The 17,283-nt window shown below is 50.0% G+C and overlaps 1 protein-coding gene across 1 annotated transcript; it reads left to right on the top strand.

Moving 5' to 3' along the window:
* Positions 1 to 4,657: 4,657 nt before the first annotated feature.
* LOC109828382 lies at positions 4,658 to 10,011 on the top strand. Its single transcript, XM_020395393.1, has 7 exons — positions 4,658 to 4,754; positions 5,524 to 5,633; positions 5,936 to 8,152; positions 8,239 to 8,433; positions 8,513 to 8,887; positions 8,967 to 9,122; positions 9,199 to 10,011. The coding sequence occupies exons 2-7, from the start codon at positions 5,531 to 5,533 to the stop codon at positions 9,945 to 9,947; spliced, it is 3,795 nt and encodes a 1,264-aa protein (XP_020250982.1). The 5' UTR covers positions 4,658 to 4,754; positions 5,524 to 5,530; the 3' UTR covers positions 9,948 to 10,011.
* Positions 10,012 to 17,283: the final 7,272 nt, after the last annotated feature.

Raw genomic sequence — 17,283 nt, 5'->3', positions numbered from 1 at the left:
GTCGCAACGCGCTGTCCGGCGTTGACCTAAGGTTACGCGTTGACCGGCGTCCACCTTAGGGTTTTGAACCGCGTAGGTTGGCTTTTGTCGTCACGTGTTGACTTTCGTCGTCACGTGTTGACTTTTGTCGCAACGCGCTGTCCGGCGTTGACCTAAGGTTACGCGTTGACCGGCGTCCACCTTAGGGTTTTGAACCGCGTAGGTTGGCTTTTGTCGTCACGTGTTGACTTTCGTCGTCACGTGTTGACTTTTGTCGCAACGCGCTGTCCGGCGTTGACCTAAGGTTACGCGTTGACCGGCGTCCACCTTAGGGTTTTGAACCGCGTAGGTTGGCTTTTGTCGTCACGTGTTGACTTTCGTCGTCACGTGTTGACTTTTGTCGCAACGCGCTGTCCGGCGTTGACCTAAGGTTACGCGTTGACCGGCGTCCACCTTAGGGTTTTGAACCGCGTAGGTTGGCTTTTGTCGTCACGTGTTGACTTTCGTCGTCACGTGTTGACTTTTGTCGCAACGCGCTGTCCGGCGTTGACCTAAGGTTACGCGTTGACCGGCGTCCACCTTAGGGTTTTGAACCGCGTAGGTTGGCTTTTGTCGTCACGTGTTGACTTTCGTCGTCACGTGTTGACTTTTGTCGCAACGCGCTGTCCGGCGTTGACCTAAGGTTACGCGTTGACCGGCGTCCACCTTAGGGTTTTGAACCGCGTAGGTTGGCTTTTGTCGTCACGTGTTGACTTTCGTCGTCACGTGTTGACTTTTGTCGCAACGCGCTGTCCGGCGTTGACCTAAGGTTACGCGTTGACCGGCGTCCACCTTAGGGTTTTGAACCGCGTAGGTTGGCTTTTGTCGTCACGTGTTGACTTTCGTCGTCACGTGTTGACTTTTGTCGCAACGCGCTGTCCGGCGTTGACCTAAGGTTACGCGTTGACCGGCGTCCACCTTAGGGTTTTGAACCGCGTAGGTTGGCTTTTGTCGTCACGTGTTGACTTTCGTCGTCACGTGTTGACTTTTGTCGCAACGCGCTGTCCGGCGTTGACCTAAGGTTACGCGTTGACCGGCGTCCACCTTAGGGTTTTGAACCGCGTAGGTTGGCTTTTGTCGTCACGTGTTGACTTTCGTCGTCACGTGTTGACTTTTGTCGCAACGCGCTGTCCGGCGTTGACCTAAGGTTACGCGTTGACCGGCGTCCACCTTAGGGTTTTGAACCGCGTAGGTTGGCTTTTGTCGTCACGTGTTGACTTTCGTCGTCACGTGTTGACTTTTGTCGCAACGCGCTGTCCGGCGTTGACCTAAGGTTACGCGTTGACCGGCGTCCACCTTAGGGTTTTGAACCGCGTAGGTTGGCTTTTGTCGTCACGTGTTGACTTTCGTCGTCACGTGTTGACTTTTGTCGCAACGCGCTGTCCGGCGTTGACCTAAGGTTACGCGTTGACCGGCGTCCACCTTAGGGTTTTGAACCGCGTAGGTTGGCTTTTGTCGTCACGTGTTGACTTTCGTCGTCACGTGTTGACTTTTGTCGCAACGCGCTGTCCGGCGTTGACCTAAGGTTACGCGTTGACCGGCGTCCACCTTAGGGTTTTGAACCGCGTAGGTTGGCTTTTGTCGTCACGTGTTGACTTTCGTCGTCACGTGTTGACTTTTGTCGCAACGCGCTGTCCGGCGTTGACCTAAGGTTACGCGTTGACCGGCGTCCACCTTAGGGTTTTGAACCGCGTAGGTTGGCTTTTGTCGTCACGTGTTGACTTTCGTCGTCACGTGTTGACTTTTGTCGCAACGCGCTGTCCGGCGTTGACCTAAGGTTACGCGTTGACCGGCGTCCACCTTAGGGTTTTGAACCGCGTAGGTTGGCTTTTGTCGTCACGTGTTGACTTTCGTCGTCACGTGTTGACTTTTGTCGCAACGCGCTGTCCGGCGTTGACCTAAGGTTACGCGTTGACCGGCGTCCACCTTAGGGTTTTGAACCGCGTAGGTTGGCTTTTGTCGTCACGTGTTGACTTTCGTCGTCACGTGTTGACTTTTGTCGCAACGCGCTGTCCGGCGTTGACCTAAGGTTACGCGTTGACCGGCGTCCACCTTAGGGTTTTGAACCGCGTAGGTTGGCTTTTGTCGTCACGTGTTGACTTTCGTCGTCACGTGTTGACTTTTGTCGCAACGCGCTGTCCGGCGTTGACCTAAGGTTACGCGTTGACCGGCGTCCACCTTAGGGTTTTGAACCGCGTAGGTTGGCTTTTGTCGTCACGTGTTGACTTTCGTCGTCACGTGTTGACTTTTGTCGCAACGCGCTGTCCGGCGTTGACCTAAGGTTACGCGTTGACCGGCGTCCACCTTAGGGTTTTGAACCGCGTAGGTTGGCTTTTGTCGTCACGTGTTGACTTTCGTCGTCACGTGTTGACTTTTGTCGCAACGCGCTGTCCGGCGTTGACCTAAGGTTACGCGTTGACCGGCGTCCACCTTAGGGTTTTGAACCGCGTAGGTTGGCTTTTGTCGTCACGTGTTGACTTTCGTCGTCACGTGTTGACTTTTGTCGCAACGCGCTGTCCGGCGTTGACCTAAGGTTACGCGTTGACCGGCGTCCACCTTAGGGTTTTGAACCGCGTAGGTTGGCTTTTGTCGTCACGTGTTGACTTTCGTCGTCACGTGTTGACTTTTGTCGCAACGCGCTGTCCGGCGTTGACCTAAGGTTACGCGTTGACCGGCGTCCACCTTAGGGTTTTGAACCGCGTAGGTTGGCTTTTGTCGTCACGTGTTGACTTTCGTCGTCACGTGTTGACTTTTGTCGCAACGCGCTGTCCGGCGTTGACCTAAGGTTACGCGTTGACCGGCGTCCACCTTAGGGTTTTGAACCGCGTAGGTTGGCTTTTGTCGTCACGTGTTGACTTTCGTCGTCACGTGTTGACTTTTGTCGCAACGCGCTGTCCGGCGTTGACCTAAGGTTACGCGTTGACCGGCGTCCACCTTAGGGTTTTGAACCGCGTAGGTTGGCTTTTGTCGTCACGTGTTGACTTTCGTCGTCACGTGTTGACTTTTGTCGCAACGCGCTGTCCGGCGTTGACCTAAGGTTACGCGTTGACCGGCGTCCACCTTAGGGTTTTGAACCGCGTAGGTTGGCTTTTGTCGTCACGTGTTGACTTTCGTCGTCACGTGTTGACTTTTGTCGCAACGCGCTGTCCGGCGTTGACCTAAGGTTACGCGTTGACCGGCGTCCACCTTAGGGTTTTGAACCGCGTAGGTTGGCTTTTGTCGTCACGTGTTGACTTTCGTCGTCACGTGTTGACTTTTGTCGCAACGCGCTGTCCGGCGTTGACCTAAGGTTACGCGTTGACCGGCGTCCACCTTAGGGTTTTGAACCGCGTAGGTTGGCTTTTGTCGTCACGTGTTGACTTTCGTCGTCACGTGTTGACTTTTGTCGCAACGCGCTGTCCGGCGTTGACCTAAGGTTACGCGTTGACCGGCGTCCACCTTAGGGTTTTGAACCGCGTAGGTTGGCTTTTGTCGTCACGTGTTGACTTTCGTCGTCACGTGTTGACTTTTGTCGCAACGCGCTGTCCGGCGTTGACCTAAGGTTACGCGTTGACCGGCGTCCACCTTAGGGTTTTGAACCGCGTAGGTTGGCTTTTGTCGTCACGTGTTGACTTTCGTCGTCACGTGTTGACTTTTGTCGCAACGCGCTGTCCGGCGTTGACCTAAGGTTACGCGTTGACCGGCGTCCACCTTAGGGTTTTGAACCGCGTAGGTTGGCTTTTGTCGTCACGTGTTGACTTTCGTCGTCACGTGTTGACTTTTGTCGCAACGCGCTGTCCGGCGTTGACCTAAGGTTACGCGTTGACCGGCGTCCACCTTAGGGTTTTGAACCGCGTAGGTTGGCTTTTGTCGTCACGTGTTGACTTTCGTCGTCACGTGTTGACTTTTGTCGCAACGCGCTGTCCGGCGTTGACCTAAGGTTACGCGTTGACCGGCGTCCACCTTAGGGTTTTGAACCGCGTAGGTTGGCTCTTGTCATCACGTGTTGATTTTCGTCGCCACGTGTTGACTTTTGACGCAACGCGTTGTCCGGCGTTGACCTAAGGTTACGCGTTGACCGGCGTCCACCTTAGGGTTTTGAACCGCGTGGGTTGGCTCTTGTCATCACGTGTTGATTTTCGTCGCCACGTGTTGATTTTTGACGCAACGCGTTGTCCGGCGTTGACCTAAGGTTACGCGTTGACCGGCGTCCACCTTAGGGTTTTGAACCGCGTAGGTTGACTTGTGGGACTCATCCATATTTTTCAACCGTCGGCGGAGAAAACCAATGTTTGTGGAAACATCGTGGATATGGAAAACAATTCCGGGTACCGGAAAATATCTCGGGGGATCAAAACATCGCGTAGGGGGTTGAAACCCGGGCGAAGCACCCCGGGGTGCCTCGGCAATGCCGAGACACCCTTGGGGGTGTCTCGGCAATGCCGAGACACCCCTAGGGGTGTTTCTCCCCTAGTTTTGTCTTGTTCCTTTTTTTGGCCTCTTGTGCATGGTCCCCCCCTCCTTTATTTTGAATTTCAAGAGAGAACCCCACCCCCAAAACCGAATTCTTTCCCCCCATTTTCGGTTTTCTTTCTTCTTCCTCCCCCTCTTTCCTCCATTGATTTGCTCTTGAGAACCCTTCAATCCCTTAAAAGATTCGGGATTTTGACGGGTACCCATTTGCCGGAATCTTCTCCTCTTTCAAACGAGGGTCTTGGCCTCCATTTCCGAGCCCGAAGGAAAACTCCTTTGACTTGGTAAGTTTTTCTTCACAAACCCCTTATTTTCTTGCAAAGATCATGTCTTTATGCTTGTAATAGATAAGGGTTTATGGATGAAATAAGCATTTGGGGGGTTTTATTGCAAAAACCGAAACTATAGGGGTTTATTTGCAAAATTCGTGGGTCTGAAATTTTGGGGGCTCTTATGCAAACATGAACTGAAATTTGGGAGGCTTGGGTTCGTGTTTGTTTCTTCAAGAAATGGGGGTGCTTTGTGTAAGAGGGTTAAAGAACTGTTTGAGGGGTTTATTTGCAAAACAGTCCCTAAATATTTGGAGGGGCTTATTGTCAAAAGAGCCACGAATTTGGGGCTGAAATCCAAGAAGTTTAAACCCCCGACCCTTGATCGAATTTTTGGTAAAAGCATATGGATGCAAAACCAAAAGTTCATGGAGGGACTTTTATGTAAAATTGACCAAATTCTGCAAAAGGGCTTATTTGCAAAATTTGATCAAAATTATAGGGTACCGGGATGTTCGATGATCAAGTATGATGACCATAACCCGAGTCATACGTGTCCTTGACCTGAATTTGGCCTTGAGCACGAGGGGTATTTTGGGTATTTCACCAAAATTTTCCGCGAAATGACGATTATCGTTTCGCGTGCACGAAATTCGTAGGCTTAATTAGACTTTAACTACAAAATCCTATTTGTTATTAGGATTTCGAGTCCAAGTGCTTAATTTCCCTTCTTCCGATATTTCGTGTATATATATCGTACCTGATGTACTGCTCTTCATTGCAGATTCACGATGTCTCCCCGTCGGTCTCGTCTTTCCGGGAGTCACCCTTGCTCGCAGCATGGCGTGGAGGAGGCTCCTACGACATCATCTCCAGTGACCTCTTGCTTTGGGGGTAAGAATCTTATATATATTTTTTTCTTTTATCCCGGATTGACCTCTCGCGGGTCATGACGGAAGAACCGATACCCCTCCCGCGGGGGTTAAGGTTTCGGACTTGCTTTGCTTAGCCAATTCAAGTCCTCGGTTATATTGGGGCGATCTCGTGTTGCCTTACACCTTATAGGTCGGTATATGTTATCACGGTGTCTACGTGATGACGCATACCGTTCTCCCGGTGTAGGGCACTCGAAATCGAATAATCTCGTCTTGCGTTTATGACATGGATTTTCTGACTCCATCTTTGCTTTGTTGCAGTTGAGTTTCCCGGGGGTAGTCTCCCTCATCATGCCCCTACCGGTTGTAGTAGGGAAGTGTTTTCTTCGGCTTCTGCCAGGCAGATCATCGATCCCCTTCCGCAGTTCGACAGAGATCGCTCAGACGAGTTCTGTCGCTTGATAAAGGATGGAGGGCGTCACTGTTTACGCCAACTTATCACCGATGCTCCTCTCACCGCAGACGCCACTTCTACTGAAGCTTTAAAGAAGCCGGGTTTTCTATTCGGGGATCGCACCGAAGATCCTGCCGCGCTGACTCTTGCTGAGGAGCACTGGCTTACCCTTGACGAGGGAGCTCTTTTATATATCCCCTCTATTCCTCGCCAGTGCTCTTTTACTGACTTGGAGAAACAGGCTGTGGGGCGACAGATGTCCTGGCCTCTTACCAATGCTGTTACACACGTTCAGTGCGGATACATTTCTCATCACAAGAGTCCCGGTTCTCTGGGGTATCAATCCATTTGTGGCCTTCGACCCGGGATCATGGGTCTTGACACTGCACCTCCAGGCGAGGTATCGGCGGCCGCTCTCACCGTGAGGAATCGTTTAGCTCATCTGGGAAGACAATTACCTCGACTGGATTACCGATGTTATGGTTGGGCTTCCTCACTGGCTAAGGGATGGTGGACCCGTTTGACCAGTTATGTTCTGGGACGCTGGGAGAGAGACTTGAAGGGTAGTGGATTATATACGCCCATACGGGCTACTATGTATGGACTTCCCGTTAGCTGCCGTCACTTCTTGGCATTGCTCGAGACATATATGCCTGATAGTAATACCTTCTTGACCAGTGGCGGAGAGCTAGGGTTGGCTCTTCATGAGATGCACCAGGTTTCCGGGCTTTCGATGGGAGATTGCCCGTATCAGGAATACTTCCCTTCTAACCAACAGTTGGAGTGTTTGAAGAAGGATACTCCCGATGTGTATGACACTCTCTGGGACCTCACCTGTCATTATCACACCTGTTTGCTCCAGAGTTCTCCTCCAGCGAAGACGAAGAGGAAGATCAGCTTGAAGCAGTTTGCTGTTTACCTGTTTCCTAACTTGGAGGATGATTCCGAGGAGTCCATACATGAGTTAGGCGTTTTGACCCCTGCCGCTATTAATGAGCTGATGGAGAAGAATGAAACTCATTCTTATACCATTGCTAGTGCCGAGGGGGCTTTTCCGGCCGGGACTAAGTTTCGATCGTTCCTCTATCATGCCCAGAAGTCTATCGATCCTCGGTCTCTGTTAGCTGGCTACCTTGCTCTTTGGCTGAAGAAGTGTGTTGTTCCATATCAGTCTTCAGACGCTCTACCCCTCGAGGTGCTCTTCCCTGCGGTCCAGCTAGCTTATGGGAGGGAGCTTTCTCTGCTTCCAGCGATGGTTGCCAGCATCCATTGCGGGCTTAGGGGTGTAGTTCGTGTTCTTACCCAAGTGGGTTCTAAACCCTCGACTGAGCTTACCTGCCCGAAGGTTGAGCTGCCCTACGCTTATTTGATGGCGTGGTTCGTTCTTCACCGTCCGGACTTGATGTCGGCGCCCAGCGCCGTTGATGTTCCCGTTCCTTTCCTACAGCTGTTGGAGGAGAGTAGATGGGTTGGGAAGAAATTTGAAGATGTACAAAAAGAACTTCGAGTTCGCAGGAACTGGGAGTTCTTCAAATGCTTCCCTCGCTTTTCGGGACGTTATGGCGAGGAGTTGACTGATATGGAGAAACCCCGAACTAACCGGACTGCTCTCGACGTCGGTTGTTTCCGCTGGTTGGTGAACATCCGAGTCGGGTATCTTGTTCTCCGGGTGAAGGACCGCTGCCACATAGAGCCTTACCTTCCCTGCCGTTTCGCACGTCAGTTTGGCTATGACCAACTATACGTTGGGAATCCGAGTCGTAGTTTGCGTGTTGAGGGAGGACTCGTTGACGGCGTACGGGCGTGGTTATGGACCATGGTTGGCTGCACCGGGGCTCAGTTTGCTCTTCCCTCCTATAAACGCAAGCCGATGATTACCTTCCTCAGCTGTAAATGGTTCCTCTCTGCCGATGAATCCATAAGTGTGAGGAGTCTTTCGGAACTAGAATCCGATCACTTGGTTCAATCTGCTATGATGGCTGCTCGCAGGGCTGAGCCTGCTCAGAGACAGAGGAAGAAGTCCACCGGAATTCCCGAAGGGGAGTATGCAGATATAGATACCGACCAAGCAGAACTTGATACAGGTTTGTCATGCTCTTTGATCCTCTTTCTCGACTTCAATTGGTATTGGCGAAAGATCTGGTTCATGAGATGATTCTTGTTGTTTCAGGTGGGGTAGCCGACGACCATGGGTCGCTCGCTTCCCGTCGTGCGAAATCCAAGTTTGGTGGCCAAACTTCGCATGACCGCCCCGTTGGTTCTATGAGGGGTGATCCTTCGAAAAGGAAAAAGATTGCCCATAAACCTCATGTTGATCAGCGCTCCCATGGGGTAGATTCAGGAGGCTTTGCCGACGGGGAGGAAGGTAACATTTTGTTGTACCCACTTTTATTGCTTTAAGATGATTTACCTTCCGGGATCCCTGATCCTGTTTCATAATTCAGGGTTCTTCGAGGAGGGCGAGCTTCCACCAGGTCCGGTATTCTCTGGGGCTGACAACATGGACTGCTTCATGCAGCAGGTGTGCGACGCCCTTCGTGATGGCTCCCTGGGCATTGATCTGAACATCGATCTTGGGCAGGCAGATGGTGTTGATCCCACCGGTTCATTTTCAGATATACCTACATCCGGTGCTGCAGGTGTTGCGACAGAAGGGCCAGACGGGGATGGGGCCTCCCCTATTGCAGATTTCGAAGAGCAGGGATATGTTCCTGCACCGGTCTTCCCGAGACCTGACTCTGGACTGTTAGCCGATATGTTAGCTGAACAAGCTCCCACCGGGACTGTGAGACCACTCTTTGAGAGTGATTCATCCACAGGTATATATCCAATTTCCTCTCTTCTTTGCTTGTCTCAGTCTCCATTTTGACTAATAAAGAAGTGCAACTATATGACCAGGCGCTGTACCTGATTCTGCTATAGCTTCGGGTGTTTTCCCGCCTTCGCCTAATACGACTGACTTGCCCACGAGGGTTGATATACCTTCCATGAGCATTCCTGTCGTTACTTCGGAGCCTGTCGAACCCCAACCCGAGGGGATTTCCGCCGGTATAGGTATACCTCGAATTTCCCTTAGGGTCTTTTCGATTGTATTTAATAGTTTCTTGACCTCCCATACTGCTGCTTGCAGGTTCTCGACCGTCTCTATATGAGCAGGTCCATGCTCTCTTGGCCGATACCAATCCAGATGGGGATGTCTTCCGCACTGACCTCGGCTTCTTTACTGCCTTTTATAACGGCGTGATTGATAAGCTTCTGCACAGAGGGTCTTCTTTTGATCAGTTCAGGCGTTCCTTCTCCCGTCACATGATGATGATGAGGGAAGAGGGATATCCGGATTTGGCCGATTCCTTTACAGCTGATTTCGCTGCCCTGGAGTCAGAGATTCGAGAGCTGAGGGAGTTGAAGGCTGGTGGAGCTCCCTCTTTTGCATCTTCTCAGGTGGAGGATAGGTTGACGCAGTGGCATGAACTGCGATCTTCCGTTGGCAGCGAGCTTCGATCACGTGAGCGCACTGTCGAGCAGCTGATGGCCTCTCTGGCGAGGAAAGACACCAGCAGAGCTGAGTTAGTGAGCTCCTTAGATTCCACTCGTGCAGAGATAGCTAGACTGAAGGAGGCCTTGGAACGCGCCGAAGAATCTGCCGCTACCATTTCTGAGGAACTGGTTGGGTTGGAGCGTTCTCGTGAATGGACACTCGACAGGCTGGGATCAGTGCAGGAGGGGTTGATGAAGCTACGACACGAAGCCGCAGAGGTTCTCAACAGTTCCGAAGATTCTGTCCGAGCTAGCCTGCAGGCGGAGTTCGAGCAGGACTATATGGACAGGCTCTCTGGTTTAGAGTCTCATATTCTTAGCCGTCGGTTGCCTTCGGACTAACGAGCTTTTGTTGTATGCTTTTGACTTGATTTATTAATAGAAAATCCGCATTTGCTTCTTTTGTGTTTTCTCTGTATCTCTTCCGAATGACAGATTTATGGGATTTTTGGCAAACCCCCAGCCATCAACGGGTTTGAGGTGCCTTTACCGATTACCGTTTGAATCGGGCTAGCATGCGGATTGTCGAAATCCGTTCCGCATGTAACGTTGTGCTGAGAGAGTAAACTCTCTGAGGCTTTGTGCTATGATCTTGAATACATAGGCTTCGTCTTTCTCACGGGAATAGACTACCCGGCAACGCGTGTTAGGCGTTGACTTTGGGGTTTTTGGCAAACCCCCAGCCTTCAACGGGTTTGATGTGCCTTTACCGATCACCGTTTGAATCGGGCTAGCATGCGGATTATCGAAATCCGTTCCGTATGTAACGTTGTGCTAAAGGAATGAACTCCCTTAGACTTGCTGCTACGACTTCGAATACGTAGACTTTGCCCTTGTTACGGGAATAGGCTACCCGGCAACACGTGTTAGGTGTTGACTTATCCCTACTTAGGATTCGGGATAAAATTCCCCACGCACCAAGTGCGCGGATTGGAAGTTGAAAGTTGTGTCAAAATAGGAGAGGAAGAATTTTATATTCTATCTCCCGCTGGAAAGGAAACTTGAGGTGGGATTCCCCACCCCCAGTATCTGGAAGGATGAACTGGGAATGGGATCTCCACTCCGAGCACCCGGAATGATGAACTGGGAGTGGGGTCGCCACTCCGAGCATCGGAAAGGTCCGAGGAGAGGAAGAATTTTATATTCTATCTCCCGCTGGAAAGGAAACTTGAGGTGGGATTCCCCACCCCCAGTATCTGGAAGGATGAACTGGGAATGGGATCTCCACTCCGAGCACCCGGAATGATGAACTGGGAGTGGGGTCGCCACTCCGAGCATCGGAAAGGTCCGAGGAGAGGAAGAATTTTATATTCTATCTCCCGGTGGAAAGGAAACTCGAGGTGGCACACCCCCAGAATCCGAAAGGCTCAAACGACCCTAACTGTCGTAAGGTTTGGTCATTTGACTCTGAAGAGGAAGAATTTTATATTCTATCTTCAGCTGGAAAGGAAACTCGAGGTGGCACACCCCCAGAATCCGAAAGGCTCAAACGACCCTAACTGTCGTAAGGTTTGGTCATTTGACTCTGAAGAGGAAGAATTTTATATTCTATCTTCAGAACTGGAGAGGAAGAATTTTATATTCTATCTCCAGCAAAAGAGGGAAACTCGAGGTGGGATCTCCACCTCCAGAATCCGCAGGATGAAACTAGAAGTGGGATCTCCACTCCGAGAATCGGAAAGTTCAAACGACCCTAACTGTCGTAAGGTTTGGTCATTTGAACAAAAGATGACTCGGTCTTAGTCTCGACCAGGGTAAGTTGTGACTAAGCGAGGGTTCGAGATGACCCTAACTGTCGTAAGGTTTGGTCATTCGGGAGTTTGAAAGTGGACCTCTCGTTCATTGAAGGAATCGAGAGGGGACTTTGGCTTTGGTCCTAACTGTCGTAAGGTTTGACCAAGTGGGAAATTTGGAACGATCACAACTACGTGAAAGTTTGACCGCCCGATTTGTGGACCTCTCGTTCGTTGAAGGAATCGAGAGGGGACTTTGGCTTTGGTCCTAACTGTCGTAAGGTTTGACCGAGTGAGGAATGTGTGGCGAAGACTATGAGTAATCGAACACCAATGAAAGTTTTGTGAGGGAAAATTAATCCCTCGAATGATTGGATCTCATCTGATGAGGGTTAGAGTCTGACAAACTAGAACATTCGGGGTTCGAATGTGGACTTCTTGTTCATCTCTCTTATACCGACCAGGTTATCCCTAAGAATACCCCAATGTGGTATTCTTCCGGGAACTTCCCGATACATCAGCTCCTTCTGAAAGGTGCTAAGGATAGTACCTCTTCAGGAATTTGCCATTTATTGGCATCATCAGCCGATCACCATCTTTGGTGACTAGGCGATAGGCGCCGTTTGAGTAGACTGTTTCTACTACGAACGGTCCTTCCCATTTGGGCTCGAACTTGCCCTTCTTCTTGGAGCTCAGGTTCATAGGATGTCTTTCAGTTAAGACCAAATCCCCTTCCTTAAAACTCCTTTGTCGAACCTTTTTGTCGAAGGCTCGAGAAATTCTGGCTTGGTAGAACTCGATATGCTGTTGAGCCTCCAGGCGCTTTTCATCGAGCATCTCGAGTTCTTCGAGGCGCTTTTGATGCTGTTCTTCGGTCGTCATTTGGGTTGTAAGGGCGATCCGAAGAGATGGAATTTGAACTTCCAAAGGGAGAACGGCTTCACATCCATATACTAATGAATACGGGGTTGCACCGGTTGGTGTACGTACCGTGGTACGATAGGCCCATAGTGCTGCACCGAGCTTGTCATCCCAATCTCGCTTGTTACTTTTCACAAGCTTTGACAAAAGTTTTATGATAGTCTTGTTGAAGGCTTCAGCTAATCCATTTGCTGTGGGATTATAAGCCGTTGATGAGATGTCCTGAATTTTGAATTTTTCGCAGAACCTTATGAAGGCGTTGCTGACAAACTGAGGACCATTGTCATGTATGATTCGTCTTGGAACACCATGCCTGTAAATGATGTGGTGCTTGATGAATCCAATGACGTTGCTCGTCTTAACTTCTCTGAGTGGAATTGCTTCAGCCCATTTGGAGAAGTAATCGGTAATCGCCAGGATGAACCGGTCGCCTTTGATCGAAGGGGGATTTATAGGACCAACAATGTCCATTCCCCAAGTCTCGAACGGCCAAGATGTTACCGAGGGATGCAGATGCTCCGGAGGTTGGTGCATATAATTCGCATGTACTTGACACGCATGACACTTCCGGGCATATGTGATTGCTTCGCTCATCATGTGAGGCCAGAAATATCCCATTCTTCTGATGCGATCATAAAGCTTGGGGCCAGGCTCGTGCGCGCCACACTCCCCTTCATGTGCCTCTCTAAGCACTTCTTGGGCTTCTTTGGTTGATAGGCAACGCAATATCAGCCCATCGTACCCCCTGCGGTATAGCGTTCGATTCTCTGTATTGTAGTAGAATCTGGGTGCTCTTCGCCGGATTGACTCTCTTTCCTTCACATCTTCTGGCAAGATTCCATGCAAGACGTAGTCGATGATGGGGAAACGCCAATCTCGTGGTTCGAACTCGATTTGAGTAGCGTGTACCTCTTGAACTTCTTCTTCCTCGGCATCTTCACTGTAAAGCGGCACTAGGAGTTGGTGAGTTCTTACCGTAACAAACTGCTCTGTTTCGGGAGGCTGCGCTAGTGACACGGCCAATGCGGCCAACGCATCTGCATAGGTATTCTGTAGCCGTGGAATATGTTCGATGAAGAATCCTTCAAATGATTCCGCTATCTCCACTGCCATCTTATGGTATGGAATTAAATCCTGACTTCGGACTTCATATTCTCCTTGGACTTGCTTGACTATTAGTTGAGAATCGCCGAAGGCTTCGAGATACTCAACCCCCAGCTCCTTAGCGAAGTTGAGTCCAATAATCAGTGCATTATACTCTGCCACATTATTTGAACATGGCTTGGTTAATGAATAGGCTCGGGGCATCACGTGTTTTCCTGGGGAAACTAAGACCACTCCAACCCCGGAGGAGACCTTAGAACGTCCAGGAGTATCTGTGACAAGAGCTGCTCGAGAGGCGCCATCGAAGTATAAACGCCACACTTGTTGGTGTGAAGTTGCGTTGACCTCGTGGGTTTCATCAGGTAGGTCGTCGTATATCTCGGCAGGATCCGTAGTTGGATTAGCTGCGAGGAGATCGCATATGGCCTGTCCTTTGACCGACTTCTGTTGCTTGAAATGCAAGTCGTATTGGGACAAGAGTAAGGCCCATTTTGCTAACCGCCAGCTCATGGAAGCGGGTTGAGTCATGAATACTCGAACCGGATTAACTTTAGAGATGACGTAAATGGTCTGCCCGACCAGATAATGTCGCATCTTCTGAATGGCGAACACCAAGGCGAGGCATTCCCTCTCAATCATAGGATATCGAGACTCGGCGCCCACCATGGTTCGGCTCAAGTAATACACTGCCTGCTCGTGACCGTTATCGTCATCTTGTGCAAGCAATGCACTTAATGAATGGCTCGTCGCCTTGACATAAATCAAGAACGGTTTGCCCGATTTCGGTGCAACGAGTACGGGAGGTTTTGAGAGATATTCTTTAATGCTCTCGAATGCTTTCTGACAAGCTTCATCCCATACAAATGATACGCCCTTCTTTGCGAGCTTGGAGAATGGCTGGCATTTTCCTGAGAGGTTCGAAATGAACCGACGGATATAAGCCAATCGCCCCTGCAATCCTCTGAGCTCCCTGAGGTTTCTCGGAGGTTGTAATTCATTGATCGCCTTTACCTTATCAGGATCGATGTGGATACCTTTGGTGGTGACGACGAATCCCAGGAATTTTCCACTCGACATTCCGAGGAAAGACTTGGTAGGATTCATCTTCAACTGATGGGCTCGCATTAAGTCGAACATGGTCTTTAAGTCTTTGATGTGATCCTTTTTATCACGACTTTTCACGACCAGATCATCTACGTAGCATTCAACAGTCTTTCGGAGATGATCCTGAAAGATCTTTGACATAGCTCGTTGATATGTAGCACCTGCGTTCTTTAAGCCGAAGGGCATAACTGTGTAACAGAAGACACCGAGGGGCGTTCTGAATGCGGTGTGCTTTTCATCATCCGGATGCATCTTTATCTGGTTATAACCAGAGAAACCATCCATGAAAGACATCCTCTCGAACCCACACGTATTGTCGATGATGACATCCGTGATGGGGAGGGGAAAATCATCTTTTGGGCAAGCAGTGTTGAGATCCCGAAAGTCGATACAAATCCTGACTTTCCCGTTCTTCTTAAGGACTGGGACAATATTGGCTAGCCATTCTGGATGTTGCTCCTCTCGAACGAAGCCCGAGTCAATAAGCTTCTTGACCTCGGATTCGATCGCCTCCATCATTTGCGGACGAAACCGTCTTTGTTGTTGTTTGACTGGTTTGGCATCCATCTTGATATTGAGACGATGTACTGCTACGTTCGGGTCGAGTCCTGGCATGTCTTCATAATTCCAGGCGAACACGTCAATGTACTCCTTGATAAGAGAGATTAACTCTTCTTTCTCATCGGGTAGGAGACTGTCGCTAATGAATATCGGTTTAGGATTTTCCTCAGTTCCCATATTCACCTGGAGTACTTGATCTTCGGTAGGAGGCTCTCTTTGCTCGAACCTATCACCATACTGCATGTTTAGGTGATGAACCCAAGGATCTTCCCATGTCGGCATCTGGTCGTCTTCCTCTATTGCGGTGGGATCGACCGTGACCATGTTTGACATCAACCTTTTGAACGTCTCGCCAAGGCTAGCGTCGGAACCCCCAGCCGAAGAGTCGGAAGAGTATCCTTTTCTAGCCTTGTTAGAGTCGGAAGAGTACCCGTTTCTAGCCTTGTTAGCGATCTGATCAATGATTTGCCAGCAACATTCGTCGTCGGACGAGGAGACGTAGCCGAGACCTCTTTTATAGCGATAATAATCGTCGGGTTTTCCCTTCGGTACATAGGCCATTCGAGGTGGAACTCGTGGGCCTCGACCAAAGAAAAGACCTTCTCCGAGTGTGAAGTCATACCCATACTTTTCCATCATATCGCGCGCTTTTGCGTCATATCTGAATAGATGAGGGGCAGGTTTATCTTCATCGTATTCTTCTTCTACGAAGTGATCGGGTATCGGAGCTTCTTTTCCTTTGCCGTAGACGACTTCTTTTCCACTCCATCTTCCCGTGGGGATGACAAGCGTCGCTCCGCATGGATCTTGTACCTACTTTTTCGTCAGACAAAATGACTGAAGAGGCATATACAAGTCAGGGTTATCATAAAGCTCTTTAGTATTATAGGACGTTTCTGCATCAATTACATAGCAAGTAACTTCTGATTTTAAATCTCCGATCTGGCACTTGATTCGGATCTTCCCCAAGGGTCTAGACCCGCTGGTGTTGAATCCATAAATCGTAGTGCCAGTGGAGGCTAATTTACTCGTCGGGATTCCGAGATGATGCATCAATCGGAATGGCATTATGCTAACAGCGGAACCCGGATCAACTTGGATCCGGTTGACCATGCTGGAGCCAATGTGCCCGGTGAAGTACAAGGGCCGATCATGCTTCGAGTTCTTTGTTTGCATATCCTCTTTAGTGAAGGAGATGCATGGGAAATGATGCGCCGCTAGGTTGCAATGCTGAGCTGATGGCTCTGGCCCTTCAGGCGACGGCTTGATTCGAGTTAGAAAAGCTTCAGAATCGCTCAAGGCCTCTTGCAGTGCTTTCCTTGTGTCCTTTGAAAGGCGCAACAACTCATATAGGGTTATCCTAGCCGGGATGTTGGCCAATTGCACCATGATGTCGAAATAAGGTGGAGAGCTCGCATTTCCCGGTTTGTCTCTTCCAATCGGCTGATTGAATCGAGACTGCCTCGGGTTCTGGGTCTCCTGACGTAAAGGCTCTTTCCCCTTTTCTTTCTGCTAGACTCTTTCCATGGCCACAGGCGTCGGGGGGATTGCTGCTATTCCCAGTTCTGCCAATGTCTTGGAAGGAGGAGTGTTGGTACCTAATTGCTCGGAAGCATCCGGGTACTTGTAGTGGTACTCGTTCCCGCTCCGAGTGGCGAATGTTTCCTGCTCATCTTCAGAAAGTGGGAAGGCCGGAATTCTGTCATCGTCCCTTCCTGGAATAGCGGACACCCCATAACAAGATTTATCTTTCCCTTTTGACTTCTTCTTGGAAGAGGTCCCAGTCCACTGTTCGTCTCCGATCAAATCCGGATGAACCCAAAGAATTTCGCCATTAGGGGCCGTGTGTGGCACAAGCCCTTTTTGGCGTTGTTTGTGGGGGTCATCGTTCACCGTCTTTACTGCTGCCTTTATAACTGGCTCAAGCTGGAATTAGTTTATGGGAAAAGAGCCGAAGCTAATCGTCACTGCATTCGCACCCACTTTCTTCTCCTTTGGCTGCTTCATTGTGATGACCCCGACATCGATGAGAGCCTGGATCTTGTCCTTAAGAGCATAGCATACCTTGGTGGGGTGGTGCACCGCTCTATGGAATGCGCAGTATTTCGGATCATTAATTCTCTTGGCTTCTTCCTGATCCTGAACTGGAGGCAATTTGATTTTATTATTCTCCACGAGGTACTTGTAGATACCAGGAACTTCGTCCTCTCTGAATGAATAAACTTTCGGGAACTTTGGCTCCGAAGCTTTCGGCC

Source organism: Asparagus officinalis, unplaced genomic scaffold (genome assembly GCF_001876935.1).
Source record: "Asparagus officinalis unplaced genomic scaffold, Aspof.V1 AsparagusV1_Un1246, whole genome shotgun sequence".
NCBI lineage: Eukaryota > Viridiplantae > Streptophyta > Magnoliopsida > Asparagales > Asparagaceae > Asparagus > Asparagus officinalis.
This window is presented reverse-complemented; position numbering and strand designations above follow the sequence as displayed.

Coding starts and splice junctions, on each gene's coding strand:
- LOC109828382 (XM_020395393.1), top strand. CDS start 5,531: ATGTCTCCCCGTCGGTCTCGTCTTTCCGGGAGTCACCCTTGCTCGCAG. Junction 8,434..8,512: donor CTTTGCCGACGGGGAGGAAG/GTAACATTTTGT, acceptor TTCATAATTCAG/GGTTCTTCGAGGAGGGCGAG. Junction 9,123..9,198: donor GGGGATTTCCGCCGGTATAG/GTATACCTCGAA, acceptor TGCTGCTTGCAG/GTTCTCGACCGTCTCTATAT.